Source organism: Condylura cristata, unplaced genomic scaffold (genome assembly GCF_000260355.1).
Source record: "Condylura cristata isolate star-nosed mole 26May11 unplaced genomic scaffold, ConCri1.0 scaffold00001, whole genome shotgun sequence".
Taxonomy (NCBI): Eukaryota; Metazoa; Chordata; class Mammalia; order Eulipotyphla; family Talpidae; genus Condylura; species Condylura cristata.
The window spans coordinates 30,064,104-30,081,707 of NW_004567102.1; the positions used below are offsets into that span (position 1 = coordinate 30,064,104).

The 17,604-nt window shown below is 33.4% G+C and overlaps 1 protein-coding gene across 2 annotated transcripts in view; it reads left to right on the forward strand.

Moving 5' to 3' along the window:
• The window catches only part of SENP6 (SUMO1/sentrin specific peptidase 6), an 86,739-nt gene extending 76,530 nt beyond the window's left edge, over nucleotides 1-10,209 (forward strand). For both annotated transcript variants that reach the window (XM_012723247.1, XM_012723255.1), the window contains 5 exons: nucleotides 2,727-2,830; nucleotides 5,064-5,152; nucleotides 6,517-6,585; nucleotides 6,680-6,830; nucleotides 9,160-10,209. In XM_012723247.1, the coding sequence (XP_012578701.1) occupies nucleotides 2,727-2,830; nucleotides 5,064-5,152; nucleotides 6,517-6,585; nucleotides 6,680-6,830; nucleotides 9,160-9,369 (623 nt within the window). In that variant the 3' untranslated portion in view covers nucleotides 9,370-10,209. The remainder of the gene's footprint in view (nucleotides 1-2,726; nucleotides 2,831-5,063; nucleotides 5,153-6,516; nucleotides 6,586-6,679; nucleotides 6,831-9,159) is intronic.
• The last annotated feature ends 7,395 nt before the right edge of the window (nucleotides 10,210-17,604 follow it).

Below are 17,604 nucleotides of genomic sequence, written 5' to 3' on the forward strand. Positions count from 1 at the left end.
ATGAAGTCACATAGTAACTGATGATGAAGATAGGGTGTAATTAGAACCCTCATGTTAGTGGGAATTAAAATGGTGCAACTGCTTTGAAAGACAATTTGATAGTTCATCAAAAAATTAAACAGTTACCATGTAACCCAGCAATTCCACTCCTAGATATATATCCAAGAGAAATAAAAATCTGTATTCACACAGAAACTTAAGCATGAATATTTATGGCAGCATTATACATAATAACCAGTAGTTTCCTGGAAAGGGGCAAATGTTCATCAATTTGACAAATTGATAATCAGATGTTCTCTGATGGAATATTATTAGACCATTGAAAATGAAGTGCTGATACATGTCACAAGTGAACCTTGAAAACATGCTAAGTGAAAGTAGTCACAAAAGACTACATATTATGACTCCATTTGTATGAAATCTTGCAAAAGGGAAAACCTAGAGATTAGTGCCTGGTTAGGTCTGATGTAGAGTGGAGTACAAAACAGAGGATGTGGGGAAACAGAAAGGAAAGCCTAAATATAAAAGGCTTCTTATTGAGGTTTAAAGAAACATTTTGAAAATGTTTTCAAATTGATTCTGGTGATCACCGCACATGTTTAAAATTACTGAAAGCCACTGAAGTGTACACTACTACATGGGTAGTAAATTGCATGGTATGAGAATTTGTTTTGTTAGTAGTGTTGTGTAACTATCCAACTATATCTTCCTTAAAGGATATTTATAGACACACCTCATTTTACTGCACATCTCAGATAGTATACCTTTTATAAATTGAAATGCTTGTAAAAACCCTATGTTGAAGAAATATATTTGGCACCATTTTTCAAATATTTCTACGATAGTGAACTTTTTTTTAAGTAATAAAGTATTTCTTAGTTTTGTACATTGTTAGTTTTTTTGTTGCTTAGTGTTTTGTTTTTTGGTAAGTCAGAAAATAGAGTGTAAACATAAATTTTACATGTACTGGGAAACAACAGATTTATGTGACTTGCATTATTGCTATATTCACTTTATTGCAGTAGTCTGGAACTGAACCTACAATATCTTCTAGGTATGCCTATACCTTTATTATGTGTGACATCCTGATATTTTCTATTCTTTTTAATGCTTGTCTTAATTTATTGATGAGTGGCCCACAGTTTGAAAAATGGTGCTTTTGAGTGAACTTATAGGCATACCTCATGAATAAGGTGCCAGAGCTTCTGTCACAAATTTCCAAGGGATCACTCACCCAAAAGTATATTAAATTAGAATGTATCTAGTACTTTTACTGTCTCTGGATGGTTTAGCAGTACATCCTATGTAAAGTATAATATATCATATTAAATTAGTATACAAAGAGCTTGTTAAAGATTTTTGTGATCTGATTAAGATTTTTGTAATCTTGATCTAGGAATACAGTTAGATTAATAGTAGTTATGTGACTGTCAGAATGTTTTAACAATTTTAACCATCAAACACATACATCACAAGTACTGATTACTGGTGTCAGATAACATGCTATAATAAATAAATGGTGTTGTATTTTACTTATCATAGAGATTAGGTTTTTAAGGTGAATTGTAGAAAATGATAATGTGTGGTATCACTACTTTCATTAGCTTTATTTTCAGTTAGGTACCTTATGAAGTAGTTGTCTTGCTGTGGTACATAGAAAATGTATGCTTAAACTCTGAAATTCACACTTAGCATCTTCAGATAATCTCCTTCTAATAGAAGCTTTCAGTAATTGGCACTCATTGAGAGAGCAAATGATTAAGTTATTGTCTCTGTGTATGCCAGAATATTTGTTTACCAAATTAAATAATTGAAAGATTTGAATACACTGTTTCAATTATTTTCCTCCAGTTTTTGAAAAAGTACATATATAAGGTTCTCATTTGTGTGACAGTTATTATAAATAGGAATATTTACTGCTAGAATAACTGGACTATAATTAACTAATTCTGTGTTGCCTGAGAATGTGGATTAATTGTACTTACATAGAGATAATTTAGCTTCAAACATAGATTTAAAAAATCCTGGCTTTTGAAACATAAATTAAAAACATTCTTTGCACAACAAAAGCAGAGTACTTTATTACATTTTTAAAATAGTATGTTTCTAGTCACACCATTTAGATTATATACAAATTTTTCAGGAGCATATTTTTCTGTCTTCCCATTCCATCTTGCTAATATTAATATTCTTAATTTCTTTTAGTAGCTTATGCCAAAGTTTATCCTGTCTAAAACTTTATAAAACTTAGAAATGGTATGCTCTATAATAAGCAATATTAGTATCACTGACATTAAATTCCCTGCTCAGATTTCATTATTTTCATGTAAATCTTGTTTCATTAAAATACTTATGTGATTAACTTCTTTTAGCAAAATGATTTTTAAGTGTTTAGAATCTTGAAACAGACTTTACAAATATCACTTTTAATTTTCCTTATAAATCATTTTTCATACTACTAGCACTTTCATATTGGATTTGTATTGTTTTATCTTGTTGAAAAGTCTATGAATGTAATCAAACAAAAAGGAATTACATAGTTGGAGAGCTCATCCCAAACCACTAGTCTTACCATGATTATTTTCATTTTTCTATTTTCCCTTTCATTATTTTTTCAAAGACAAGACTATTTTACTTAATCATGTTTCCTTCTGATAGTACATGACAATTATTTTGTAGTCTTAATTACTGTATTATTAATTACATAGTATTTCTTATTGGTACAGATGGCTTAAGCAAAATCAGACTAAATTATAGTGATGAATCAACTGAAGGTAGTAAAATGCCTGAAGATGAACTCATCGACTTCTCAGAAGACCAGGATAACCAGGTGAAATCCTGCACAAAGTCTATAATGTTTTATCTAATTTAGAAGATTTTCTTTGGAGTCCTACAGGCAATTTCTTCAACACATAACTTATAATGTCCTCTGGATTTGGGTCTTAAAACATTAACTCCAAAGCTGCCAAGATAAATGTGTTATTGTTTAATTTCTTTTGTTTTGGTATTTTGTAGTTTGGTTGTTTTTTCTTTTGCCACAGATTAAACGAATATTAATAAACTAATATACACTAAAAACTAATACCTATCTTGGAGAATGTTAATGTAACATTAAATCTCCCTTCTCAATCCCAGCTATAACCTTATATCCTCTTTTCTTTTGTCTTAAAGTGTTAATGGTCTGTATTTAATCTTTGGTCTAACTTAACATTCAAGAGGCAAATGTTTAAAATTTTTAAGTAGGTGGTGAATGGGCATAGCAAAATTACATTTTTTCCCACTTTGGTGATTCCATTTTTTTATTATTGTATGTTTATACAAATTTATATATCTGTCATGGCAGAAATATTGCCATGGCAGACAATATTTCGTTAAAACTAAAAATGATCAGTTCTAATTTTCCTTAATCTCTATTTGTTCTAATGAAACTTTACTGAGAATAAATTACATTTTTGGGCCCTCTCTAGAGGCTCAACAAGTTAAAGCACAGCATTATGAAGCTATCCGCAGCCACTGCAGCACAAGGTCAATCCCTAGCCAGGGAGGTGACCCAGATTCTCTAGTGAATACCCTCAACACTCTGCACTCTGGCCTGTACCCCATTTCTTTTGTGCATAAATCTTTTTTTTTTTTAATTAGGAAAAAAATACATTTTAAAAAATATTTTATGGGTCCCTCCTTGGCAGTGCTTTATGAAGCTATCTGAAGCTACTGCAGCACGAGTTCAATTCCCAGCCAGGAAGGTGACCCACAGTGTGGCAGACTTCTGACCTGCAGTCCGCTGCTCCCCCAGCAGTGTATTTCAGTACATCTGCCTGTTCTGCTCTCCACCCTATCTCTGGTGAATCCTTTTACCCCCACAGCTCTTACCTGTACCCCAGTTCTTCTGTGTAATAATAAAGAAATCTTTATAAAAAAATATTTTATGACCAGTTAAAGAGGGACTTTTTTTTTTAAGATTTATTTATGTATGCATACAGAACTGGAGTACAGGTCAGAGGTACAGGGGCAGTAAAAGGATTCACTAGACAGAGTGGGGAGCAGAACTGGCAGATTGATGAAGTACACTGCTGAGGGGAGCAGCAGGCAAGACAGGAGAAACTGCTGCACCATGTGGGTCACCTCTGGGGCCGGGGATGGAACTTGACTCAAGCGGCTGCAGTCAGCTTACAGTGCTGGCTTTAACCTGCTGTGCCACCAGGGAGGGCCTAACGAGGACTTTATATTGAGAAAAATTTGTAAAGATCCTACAGCATTCCATTTAATTCTCTTATCTTTCTTTAGTTAGGACAAACTGAGTTTATTGAGCAGTAAAGCTGACTGTACTATACCATTGTTACTGTTTGGATAGGAAGGATGTGATGTCCCTTGGTCTGCAGTATGTGGCTATGACTTCTCATCAACATATGTAGAACATAGGTATATTATATTCAAGGTTTATAATGAGCATGTATTCTTATGCTCCTGTTATAGTAACAACTATATGAACTAATTAATAGCAGTATTGTTATTATTACCACTATTGCTACTGTTTATTCATAAGATTGCCCTTTCACAAAGAACAAAAAAAAATCAGTTTATATTCAAGATAATCTACAGAATAAGACATAATGTCATTAAATTATCTTTTAAGGAAGTGAATATAGGATGTATTCAAGGAAATAACTGGTGTCCCTATCAACAAATTTTTTTTAAATACACATTTCAGAGCAGTAGCATTTGATGGAAAATAATAATATATTTAGTTTTTAAACATTTATTCTAGCTTGAGTAGATGTAACAATTTTTTATAAATTTGATAGGCAGGTTTTTCTTTTTATACTTGATCTTAGCCAAAAGGCAGAGAAGTTATGCGCAAGTTTTTCTTTTTATTAAATTCCAGATGTTGTGGCTTTAGGTAATTGTTACCAAGTTACATACCACATTTTCTAATGTCTGATTATCTAAATAGAAAAAAAATTAAGTATATTTATTAAAAGATTTTTATCTTCAATAGTGCTAGTTTGTTGGGTGATTATTTAGATTGTACGTTTTCAAGACTAACAGTAGGTTGTCTTTTATAGGATGATAGCAGTGAAGATGGTTTCCTTGCCGATGACAACTGCAATTCAGAAATAGGACAGTGGCATTTAAAGCCTAATATCTGTAAACAGTAAGCATTTACTGTATATTTTGCAAACAACATATACTTTTAATAATATAATAGTTGATTTTTACATCATTTTGTGCCTTTTTCCATCTCAGTTGTAAACCCCCTGGGCTTCCCGTCACCAAATCACCCATGTGCCATCACCATAATCCAGTGCACTTCCCTCCCCCCACCGCTTTTTATCCCATTCCCCACTCTAGCCCCATAAAATGTCTCTGTATTTAGTTGTTCATTATTATTATTTTCTCCCCTGGTCAAACAACATTGTTTTTATTTAAGTACTATTAAAATAAATCTAGGGATAGTTTTAGTATATATCAGAATCACACAAGCTGTCTGGGTCAGTGAGGAAAATTAGGTCTTTCTTTCCTAATATCCAGAGATCTAGAGAAAATGGGTAATCATTTTTAAGTCACTACCCACTTTTCATGTGTTTGTATATATACACGTGTGTGTACACATTTCCATAGAGAACCATATTCCTTTTGCATATGTGGTGATTTGGAATAGAAAACAACAAAGAACTGGGAATTACAGTTTATACTTGCTCCACAGCTACTATAAAAGCTGCCCAATGAGTGAAGACAGCCTTATAATTCATGTGTTAAATGGGAATCCCAAATGACAGTGAATTTGTACATAGTCTGAGATTTTTCCCAGAGCTCCAAAATTGTATGTCTAAAGTTCATCTAGGCAATTTTCATATAAAATGTTGACTGAAACTCCATTAATAGCTTTTGAAGAGCAAACTGCATTTATTAACTAAATTTGAGCCAGAGTTTAAGAGATCTACTCCAGTTTCTGTAAAATTTTAGAAGGATGAATCCAGATCTTAAATATTCCTAAGCTTTCTCTTCTACAGTAGCCTTGCTCACTTGGGCTTACAACAATATTTTGAAAGTTCAGTGTTACAGTGATTATTCTAAAGTCGAATATTACAAAAATTACTGGGTCCTAAACTAATTGCTTTACATGCTAATCACCTGTTTTGTTATCTTTAATAGGTTTTCATTAATACAGGATTATTTTTCTTCACTTTTATATGACTCACATTTTGGTGGTTTGGAATATTGGGATTCAAATTGTCAGAATTATTTAAACTTTCTAGAATTTTGAAGTATTTTTAAATATACTTCTTTGAAGTATATTTGTAACTAAGGTACAGTTAAATTAATATTTTATAATTTGGCATTATATTAAACCATGGATTTAAGTATCATTAGGATATTTGTGACTGTAAGGTTTTAAGTTTTACTGAGACATATAAAGAGGATAATTTGAAGATTTCAAATTTCATTGTTAGTGTACATCTGTTTATGCCTTTTTACATTATAATATATTAACAGTTGATTATTTTTACCTTACAGACCTTGTATACTACTGATGGATTCACTCAGAGGCCCTTCTCGGTCAAATGTTGTAAAAATTCTAAGAGAGTAAGTACATAATTGCACCTTGTACTTTGTATTCTGGTTGTGACTGAAGGACTATATATATATGTATATTCTTACTATATATGCATTATTGCAGGTATTTAGAAGTGGAATGGGAAGTAAAGAAAGGAAGCAAAAGAAGTTTTTCCAAAGATGTTATGAAAGGTTCAAATCCAAAAGTACCCCAGCAAAACAACTTCAGTGATTGTGGTGTATACGTATTACAGTATGTAGAGAGCTTTTTTGAGGTTGGTTTCAGTTTGTTGAATCGCATATAATAAATTATAAGACATTTTATTCAACCTTATATTAATGTAATAAAATGTAATTTAAAACTATAATATATTTTAAGACTAATGTTTCAAAAGTTACTCCAGGAGGCAAAAATCCCCAAATCAGAAAGTTCTTAAGACATCGAAAGTTGTATTATATGTAAGACTTGTTGACTTCATTTTTTTCATTATTGATCAACTCTTCCTCTCTACTGACTTATTCCATGATTTAGATTATCATTTTTACCCTCTTTTTTACCCATCACAGAATTATTACTGCTATACTTTTATTCACTATCTTCATTCCTACAAACCCTACTTGCTTCTCAAATCTCTCTACTCTGTCTTCATCTCATCTTTCAATTTTTTTTTTTTTTAAGAAAGATCTAACTGGCTTTATTTTATAAGCAGTCATTACTCAGGTCAGCATCCTATCTAGATATTGAAAGGGATTGCACTAAATGGATGCTAATTATAGACAGAGAGTAGGGTAAGGCATTTAGAAAAAAAAAAATTATTTTAGGTATAATTATATTCCCTCAGGAGCAGGCAGGGGACTCTTTTGCTGACCTGGAAACTCTTTATTGATAGGTGTAGGATTACACTCTGGGCAAGGCTAAAACTGTAGTGAGGTTAGGTATTACGTCTGTTGCCCCCACATATCCCTTCATGAAGGATTACATCCTGAGCCTGTTTTGTCTGTTTTTATCAGACACACACACACACACACACACACACAGAGTTCTTGATCATACCTTCAGGATCAAAATTTAAGGTGTCAGCACTGTCTATCTACCTCATCTCAGTTTTTGCTGATCAGGTCAGGATCCTGTGTGGTATTCATGGGTCATTTAGACCACAACCTCAGTTTCACATTCTTTAAGTCCATCCTTCTCTTCACTCTTTCTCTTAGGTTCTAATCTCAGAGACATTCATCCTTATCTTTATATTGAAATTGTTCCTGACCTGTTGACTTCAAAGTTATAGTATCACATATACCTCTCAATATTTATTATAGTTATTTAGATTCCCTCTTTATCCCACTATCCAGTGTACCAATAAGTCCTATGAAATATTTTACTTAATGCTTAATATCAAGTATTTTCAATTTTTGATCCTGCCACCTCTTTTCAAGTACACTAGTAGCAGCATCATTGTTTTAAACTACTGCCTTCTGTTTTTTACAATTGTTTTCCTAAAACCCCCATAGAATCAGGTTAATTTGTTTTAAATCTTTTTAGTGGTTTCTTATTGCTCATGGATTAAAGATCAAAATTTTTTCTCCAAGTAGTTAGAATGCTCTTACTACTGTCCAAGCTTATTTCCTATCATTCTTCCTCTGGTGTTGTATATACCACCCATCTGAATATCATTCAGTTTCTAACATTGTGTCATGCTATTTTTATTTTCTTTTTTTTTTTTTTAAGATTTATTTATTTGTGCATACACTCTGGCACAGGCCAGAGACTCAGGGGCGGCGAAAGACTTCATCAGAGACAGAGTGGGGAGCAGAACAGGCAGATCGAGGAAGTACACTGCTGAGGGGAACAGCGGGCGGGTCAGGAGAGGTCTGCCACGCCATGTGGTCACCTCCGGGGCAGACGGGAATCGAACTCATGCAGAAGTGATTTCAGCTTCTTAGTGCAGTGCTTTAACCCGCTGCGCCACCAGGGAGGGCCCCTTTTTTTTATTTTCTTTTACCTGGACTTCTTTCCTGCTACTTCGTTCATTCCTTAATTTGTCTAAATTCTACTCATTTTTCAGTTCTTCACTTAAACATTAGATCTTCTTGGAATTGTTTTAAATCCAGATATATATATGTATATATATTCTCATAAGACTTTTTGTGTATCCTGTCATAGTACTTGTCATGTTTATTGTTTTAATGGAGTTATCTAAAACCAGGGTCAGTAAATCTTTCTTCATAAAAGGATAGAGAGTAAATATTTTAGTTTTTACAGCCATATGATCTCCATTCTACTCTGTTTATTGTTGTGGCATGAAAACATCCACAGAAAACATGTAAATGAGTTAATGTGGCTATGTTCTAGTAAGATTGTATTTATCAAATATAGGCAATAAATAGAATTAAACAGATTGGCCATAGTTTGTTGATCTCTGGAAATAGACTATAAAATGTATAGGAAGAAAACTGTGTTCTATTCCCAATGCCTAGTACCACGTGATGAGTAAATACATAGTAAATGAGTTGCTGAGTTTTCATTTTTAACTATGGAATGCCTTTCTGATTAAAAGTAATGTATGTATTATAATTTTCTAATGTGCAGTCTTTTGGTATTTTCAGAATCCAATTCTCAATTTTGAACTACCTATGAATTTAGCAAATTGGTTTCCTCCACCAAGAATGAGAACAAAAAGAGAAGAAATACGAAACATCATTCTTAAGCTGCAGGAAGAACAGAGCAAAGAGAAAAAGAAGCATAAGGACACTTACTCAACAGAATCATCTTTAAGTGAAGGAGCAGAACAATATGTCAACAATATCTCAGATTGACCATTTCTGATGCTTGTCAGTATTGCCTTCAGAAACTGAGTAACTTTCAACTTTGGATATAGACAGTAAAGAACTGAAGTGCTCACTACTCACAGTGATTTGGAAATGTTAATGCTTGTATAAATGTCATATAATTAATTTTCAATGGAGTATGTATTAAGTAAAAGTGTAAATATGTTAATGAGGCCAATTTTTCCAACATTTATAATTATTTTTTTCACTTGTTAGGAAGCTTTTGTTATGTATTTTCTGTTAATAGTACTGAAAATTGGAATTTCAAAACACAAATAAAAAGAAAATATTTATAGGAGGAAATGATTAATTTGATATTCTTTAGTGAATTTGTACTAAATTTGTTTGGGTGTGTTGTGTTTCATGGGAACATTTGAGTATGATAATCTTTTAGCCTTTTGCATTTGTTCTAAAAACCTTAATATGAAAATAAGATTAAATCTACGATATTTTGAATAAGAAATACACCTTCTATGCTTCACAGCAAGAAAAACATAGCTTAATTCATACATTCCCTTTGTGTTCAGAAACCCCCAAAATAATATAATTTACACAAATATTTAAGAGCAGTAAAAGAGCAATTCAAAGAAAAGTAACCTTGAATTACATACTAAACAATTATACATTATTGACCATTACCTTTCTGGAGACCTCACTCAATTTTGCACTTTGATAAGTGCAGCTTGAATTTCAAATATCCCATTGTCATTTTTCTATGTTATTGCTGAAAGTATGTTATAACTTTGATAAAATTAAATTGCTAAACATTCATAATCTGTATGAACACAGGAAATCAAACAGGAAATTTGTTATTTTTTTGTTTTCTCATGGCTCTTTTTGTACTTGTTACCTTGATAAAAAAAGTTTTAGAATATCTGTGTTTGATTTTTCATGTAAATTATTTTTTATATATGAAAGTAAATACCATCTAAAATCAGTTGCATATGAAAAGCAGGGGGAAAAATCATTTAATCTCTTTTTAAAATAGTAATATGTGATGGCTTTGATATCAGGTGTACAACTCATGAAGGGAGATCATTCCATCATTAAAGTACATCAGCAGTTATCTTTAAACCATCCATCTCTGGCACTGTAACCAAATTTAGGTGACTTTCTTCAGTTAATAAAGTCTGATAACATGTTTGGATTAGATCAGGGATTTGGTTAACAACAATCAAAATCTTTTGAGACACACTTATTAAGGGAAATATAAAATGTAAGCTTAGCAACGGCATTGTTAGTACTATTAATTATACGTGTTACTTTGAATTACCTTAATATTTTTATTTCAAATTACATTATCTCTTAACAAACCCTGATAGCAATAAGCAAAATTAACATGCTGAATTATTCTTTAATGTTCTATATTTTGTCAGAATGAATGTAAGGTACTGAAAAAAACTAATCTAAAATGCTTAGCTTTTTAATTTCTAATGGTTACATTTTGTGATTTTAATTTTTTTGGTAAGTTAAAAATGTAACTTTTCCTCTGAGCTAATGCTAGGCAATTACATTTTGACATTCAAAGTATAAATAGCTTACTAGAGGCATCCAGCTATTTGATAGTATTTCACCTACCCCATGTAAAATTCTGTTTTACAGAGTTTTTCTAATAACTTGAAATATATATTAAAATCTTGGGAGACTGCCAGGTTGATCACCAAAACTAGACTTGAAAATGCTACTTCTTAAATAACTGTGTATTTTGATATGTCTGTATGTAAAGTATTAACCTTTTAAAATGTGTTGTTAGCATTTAGAATTTTTGAAATAGAATTTTAAGTTTAGAGGTTTGTTACTAGACACTGAAACTGCATAACGAGTATCTGGTGTCTTAACTAATTAGATCTGTTGTATTTGTTTTCTTGTTGGATAGAATGACAGTTAATCATTTTTAGAAGAGTTTTATATTACTAGCCATAAAATTTGTATGTGTCTTAGCTCCTGGTGGCTTAGGAGAAAGGTGGCATTTAGTATTTCCCCTTTGATATTGAACAAACAGCAGAAAAGTTAGTTTTAACTTCACATAAATTTAGATTATTTGAAAGGATAAACTAATTATCTAAATTTTCTTGTTTTAAGTCACCAAAATGAATTCAGTATTCTTGTAAAACTACTAATCTGACAATTGTAAGATGTAATATAAAAAGAAATAACATTTAATTTCCCAGAACTTGATAATTTAAAGTGTCAGACAATTCACTGAACAGGAATAATAAAACATTTTAATCTGTATGACCAAGAGTTGGTGGGATAAAGCTATTAGAATATAAGGATAGAATAACAACTCTTGAGAGAGGAGGTGGTAATGTATTGTAGGTCTAGAATCAACAACAAGGTTGCTGTATAGATCACTGAGGATAAAAGGAAAGGGAGCAGACCACTATAGGAGCAGCCTACAGATTTTCTAGCCAAATGGATATAATTCTAGACAATAGAACTCAGAGGCAAGAATAGATTATTAATACAGAAATCTGCTAAATTATACTGAAGTTTTCCAGGATTTTCCTTTCTGTTTACCATTTTCTTACTCAGGGATGAAGGGGTTATGAAAACTCTTTGAAATTTAATAGCAGAGGAAGAGCTGTCTGATCAAGTGAAAGAAATGTGTTAGTACCTAGGGGAAAAGCAGTCCTATCATTTTCATTGTGATAATCAGATCAAGGAGTACTGGTAGAATACCCTAACCTATTAAGGAAACCATAGTGCAGGGTACTTAGGAGAAAATAGCATAAGCCCATTGTCCAAACACTAAATAAGAAAATTAAAAACAGGACCCTCCCTGGTGGTACAATGGATTAGAACACAGCAACTGCAAGCTGGTTGGAGCCGCTTCAGTGCAAGTTCAATGCTAGGCCCTGGAAGAGATCCATATGGCACTGCAGACCTCTCCTGACCTGATGCTCCCCTCAGCAGTGTACTTCGTCATTCTGCCTGTTCTGCTCCCCACTCTGTCTCTCTTGAATACTCACCCCCTACCCCAACACCTCTGGCCTATACCCCAGTTCTGTATGTATAAATAAATCTTAAATGCTCTTAAGTGCAAGTTAAGTAGAAAATCTCCTTTAAAAAAAATAAAATAATTTTTTTTGTCTTTATAGCAAATAAATTATCCTTGCTGCAAATGCCTATAGTAATACATTATCCAAACGATGATTTTTTTTATCTAGATATGTGCATCAAAATCACTTGGGAAGATTTTCAGAATATCCTTACCTATCAGAATATCCTTCAATCTCATTGGTGTTCTGTGCTCTCTATATTTAGATTACTTTAATCTTTTTTCAGAAATCTTTTTTCAGTGTATACTGAAAAACCACTCGAGATCTTATCATAGGGCTTGTCTACATCTTCTTATCTCAAATGCTATAAAATACCAACTTTCCACCCCCAAAATCTAATTTCACATCATACTAGTTTATGAAATTGGCTATTATGAAATCATGAAGAATTACATAGAACATCACTAAAATGTGCCCCCCCCCAAAAAAACAGATGTTAGATGCCTTTAATTTTTAAAAAGGACAAAGATTTCTGTAAGTTTATAAAACATGCCATGTCGTGTGGGTCAGCTTCCTGGTGGGGGTTGGAACTTGTGCTGTAATGGCTTTGGAGGCTTCATAATGCGATGTTTTAACCTGTGCCACCAGGGAGAGCTGATATGAAGACTTTTACTTCTGTTTATATCTGAATCTCTCCATTGCTATTTTACACCTGCAATTTCTCCATCATCTGTCTAGGATTAAACTGCAATAGACAAACTATATTTAGAAACATTTTTTAATCTTATGAAGAATTTGTGTAAAATTTTACTCATTACAAAGTATCAAGTATTTTTATTAGTATTTTCAATTTTTTAGTAATGGAAAGTTTTTTCAACCTGTTGTAAACAATATAATCATCTTTAGCTTTATATATGTTGGCAGTAGAGGAAGAGACTGATCCAAAACAAATCAGATGAAAACAAATTGATTCTTAAATATTCAATAAATATTCTGAGTACCTACTTTGTGCTAGATGTTAAGAGATTTAAAACAGGAAGCTAAAAAGATACCATCTTCTCTGATAGGATTTCTTTATTGTATAGTGAGAATGACATTAATCAGCTTCACAAATTAATTTCAAATAACTACTGTAAGCCTTATGCTTACAGCATAAGCAGATGACCTGAATGAGAAAACTACATAGTTTCATGATGATCAAAGATTAAGACCTGCAATAATGGAAATACAGCTAACCATGTACTTAGTTGGGAAAGCATAAGACTGTTAAGAACATTAATTCCTCCCTAATATAACTACAATGCAATTTTATAGTAATACTTGTAGTACTAGTAATGTTGCTTTGATTAAATTATCTCAAAGTTTATATAAAAAAGGCAAAATGTCTGTGAGAAACCAGGAAATGAGGTTTCTCTTTTTTTGAAAAAATATGTGTAGGTAGCATACATTTATGAAAAAGCCACTATAAATCAATCAATATGGGATCTGGGAGCAATACTGATAGAAAGAAGTAACTTATAAAAAAGCAGACTATGGACCTCCCTGGTGGTGCAGAGGTTAAAGTCTCAGCACTATCAAGCTATCACCAGCCACTGTGATCCCAGGCCATGTAGATAACCCACATGGTGTAGCAGACCTCTTCTGTCTTGACCACTGCTCCCCTCTGCAGTGTACTTCTGTAAATCTGCCCCTTCTGTTTCCCACTCTGGTGAATCTTCTCATGCAGCCCTCCTGTTCCCCCACCTCCCACCTCTGGCCTGTACCCTAGCTCTTGTATGCATAAATAAATAAACCTTAAAAAGAAAAAGAAGAGGGCCCTCCCAGGTGGCGCAGTGGGTTAAAGCACAGCACAGAGAAGCTTAAGCCACTTCCGCGTTCGACCCTGGCCTGCCCTGGGGAGATCCACATGGCGAGGCAGACCTCCCCTGACCCCTGACCCGCCCGCTGCTCCCCTCAGCAGTGTACCTCGTCAATCTGCCTGTTTGGCACCCCACTCTGTCTCTGGTGAATCCTCTCACCCTTCGCATCTCTGGCCTGTACCCCAGTTCTGTACAAATAAATCTTTTAAAAAAAGAAAAAGAAACCCAGGGCAAGACTGACTTCATGCACTGGAGAGCCATCCTTTCAGTGATAAATAATGGCTATCAGATGCTAAATTTTTTTGCCAATCTTTTCTCTTTTTTTAAGGTTAATTTTTTATTTACTCATACAAGAACTGGAGGTGTCAGCCAGAAATGCAGGAGGGAAAAGGACTCACCAGAGGCAGAGCAGGATGCAGTATAGGAGGATCTACTAAAATACACTGCTGAGGGGAGCAGAGAGTGAGACAGGAGAGGACTGCTGTGCCATATTGGTTAGCATCCTGGCCAGTCATTTAATTCATGCTGCTGTGGCTGGCGACAGCCTGACAATGCTGAGACCTAACCACTGTGACCCCAGGGAGTCCCTGCCAAGCTTTTTTTTATAGTGACATCATCAATAAATGTATTTTAGATTTTGCCCATATGTAAAATCCAGTATCTATACAATACCCCCCTCCCCCAGTTCCCACCCTGCAATTTTCTCTCCCTTACACAACACACACAACTGAAAAACTTCAGGAACCAATTCCTATACTTTCTAAAGAGATATATTACAACAATGTCTGCTTTATTTTTCTTTAAAAATACTCTTAAAACTCACTACATGGATATTCATGCACAGTTTGAAAAACTCAAGTTTGGAGTTTTAAAATATACAGATTGCCCCTGGTAGTACAAAGGGTTAAGTTGCAACACTATTAAGCTATTGGCAGCCACTGTGGTATGAGTTCAATCCCTGGCTAGATAGCTGACACAAATAGCAAAGCAGGACCTCTCCCGTCACCCGCTGCTCCCCTCAGCCCAGTACTTCAGTCAATACCCGTTCTGCTCCCCATTTTGTCTTGCTGAATCCTCTCTTTCACGCACACACACACATACACACACACACACACTCCTCTGGCCTTCACCCCAGCTCTTGTATGCACAAATAAAAATAAAACCTTTCATTATAAATACACAAGAGTAAAATTTAGTCTAATGATAACTTGGGTATATTCATTTATCTATTGTATATATTATAAAAACTTAAAAATTTTGATTGTAGGTTTAAACTGTATCATACTGCTTTGAAGATAATTTTGAACTTTGGAAATTTGAGGGCCGAACCTACTGAGGCAGAGTGTTCAAGCTGTCTGGTAACTGGCACAATCAAATTAGCCTTATCAATACATTAACTTAAAATATTTGCTTCAAAATACTGAAAAGCAAAATTAAATTTTTTTATTGTAACCAGAAATGACCTCAGACATTTTTATGAACTTGCTTGAGTTAATTAACTTAGCTTGATTATGTTTGAATTATTAATAAATATACAAGTATAATATTTAATTTCATGACAAATGTGTGCAAGACAAATTATTTCTTTGGAAAGACCTATTTTTCTCAGAATTATAAAAAGATTTTTCAGACCCTATGTGGTGGCGCAACAGTTTAAAGCATAGCACCATGAAACTCACCTCAGCTGCTTCACATGAGTTCCATCCCTGGCCAGGGAGGTGACCCACATGGCGTGGCAGACCTCTCCTCACCTGCCTGCTGCTCCCTTGAGCAGTGTACTTCCTAGATCTCCTGTCTTGCTCCCGGCTCTGCCTCTCTCACCTCTGGCGGGGATCCCATTTCTGTATGCATAAGTAAATAATTCTTACCAAAAAAAAAAAAAAAGATTTTTCTATTAAAGAATGTCATTTATCTTTATCTGACTCTTCTAAAGATGGCTAAAAGTTAATGAAAATGTCTCAGCTAGTTATTTTCCCTTTTTAGATATAAAAATCTATTTGAAGCACAATTTACTTAGAGTTAGTGAATCATTATTGAATGTATAAACTCAATGAGCCCACTCATGTAACCATCAATAAGATTAAAAGAAGAACATTACCAGCACTTCAGGAGCCTTCTATGCACCTCTTCTTAAATTACAAGTCCTGTTTAACATGTCATTTTTAATAATGAGTAAATATGATAGATAAGAATTAAATTACTTTTCAGCAAACATTCATTACATATAATCCAGTTCTTCCTGCTGCATTGATGCTGGCCTTAATACATGACTTTCTTTGACCAAGCTTTTTTTAGATTAGATAATTTAGATTAGATTAGAATGTGGGCAGAAGTTCCAGTCTGTCAATTCAAAGCCAGGACTTTAAGAGACAAGGCATGTTTTTGACCTCTGACATGAGAACAGATCCTAGGTAGTCACTGGGCTTTCTTCCTGAATGCAGAACGAGACACCTAGAACAATGAATTACCAGCAGCCTGAATTAGAGTTGCCTCAGGTGACCTATATACCTGCAAAGGAGAAAAATGAGTGCTTTTTGTTATATGCTATTGAAATTTTGTTGGCTACACAGCAAAGACTGACTAATATAATAATTATTCTGTAAATCTCATCAAAGCCTAAGTAAATGAAGTCAAGATATTCCTCTGTGAATGCACTAACTGCTTTGTTCACTTCAAACTGATGTTAATCATTAACTACAAGATAATATTTAATACTGGCATGTTTAATTAGACACTTCCTGGTCAGTGATTTCTTGATACTTCCTTGATCTATTTCAAGGAAATAAGGCAAGGAAACCACCCACTACCTAACTTTTAATTTATTTAACAAATACTTTTTTCAGAAGTGTATTGTGTGTCACTGATTTGTTCAAATAATACTCCTGATGTCAGGTCTTTTACTGTTTTTATAATATCTACATAGTATTTTTTGGCATTACATAGTGTCAATTTTGAAATTTTCACTCATAACCCTGAAAGAAGTCACAATTTATTTTCATTTTATATTTCTTGTAAAATAGCAATATCACAGAAATTTTATCACACATGAAACAGAATGGTGACTGGTGAAAGTAAAGAATCCTTTGAAAATTCATTTTTGAGACTAATGAAATTAAATATATAAATAAATCTTTATAAATATTGAATCACCTGTGAAATAGCAATTTAATTCTAAATTACAATTTCTACAGAGAACTGGACACAGCCTCTTCTCTTCTATACAAAATTTTAAAATGCTCTAAATATATTAATTTCTGAAGGACCTCCACTATCAAGAATACCTGCCAGAGTTCAAGTTCATTTAGTTCAATTCCATTCTGCTAATGTTTACTAAGTTAATTCCTTTTATGTCCCAGCAGGTT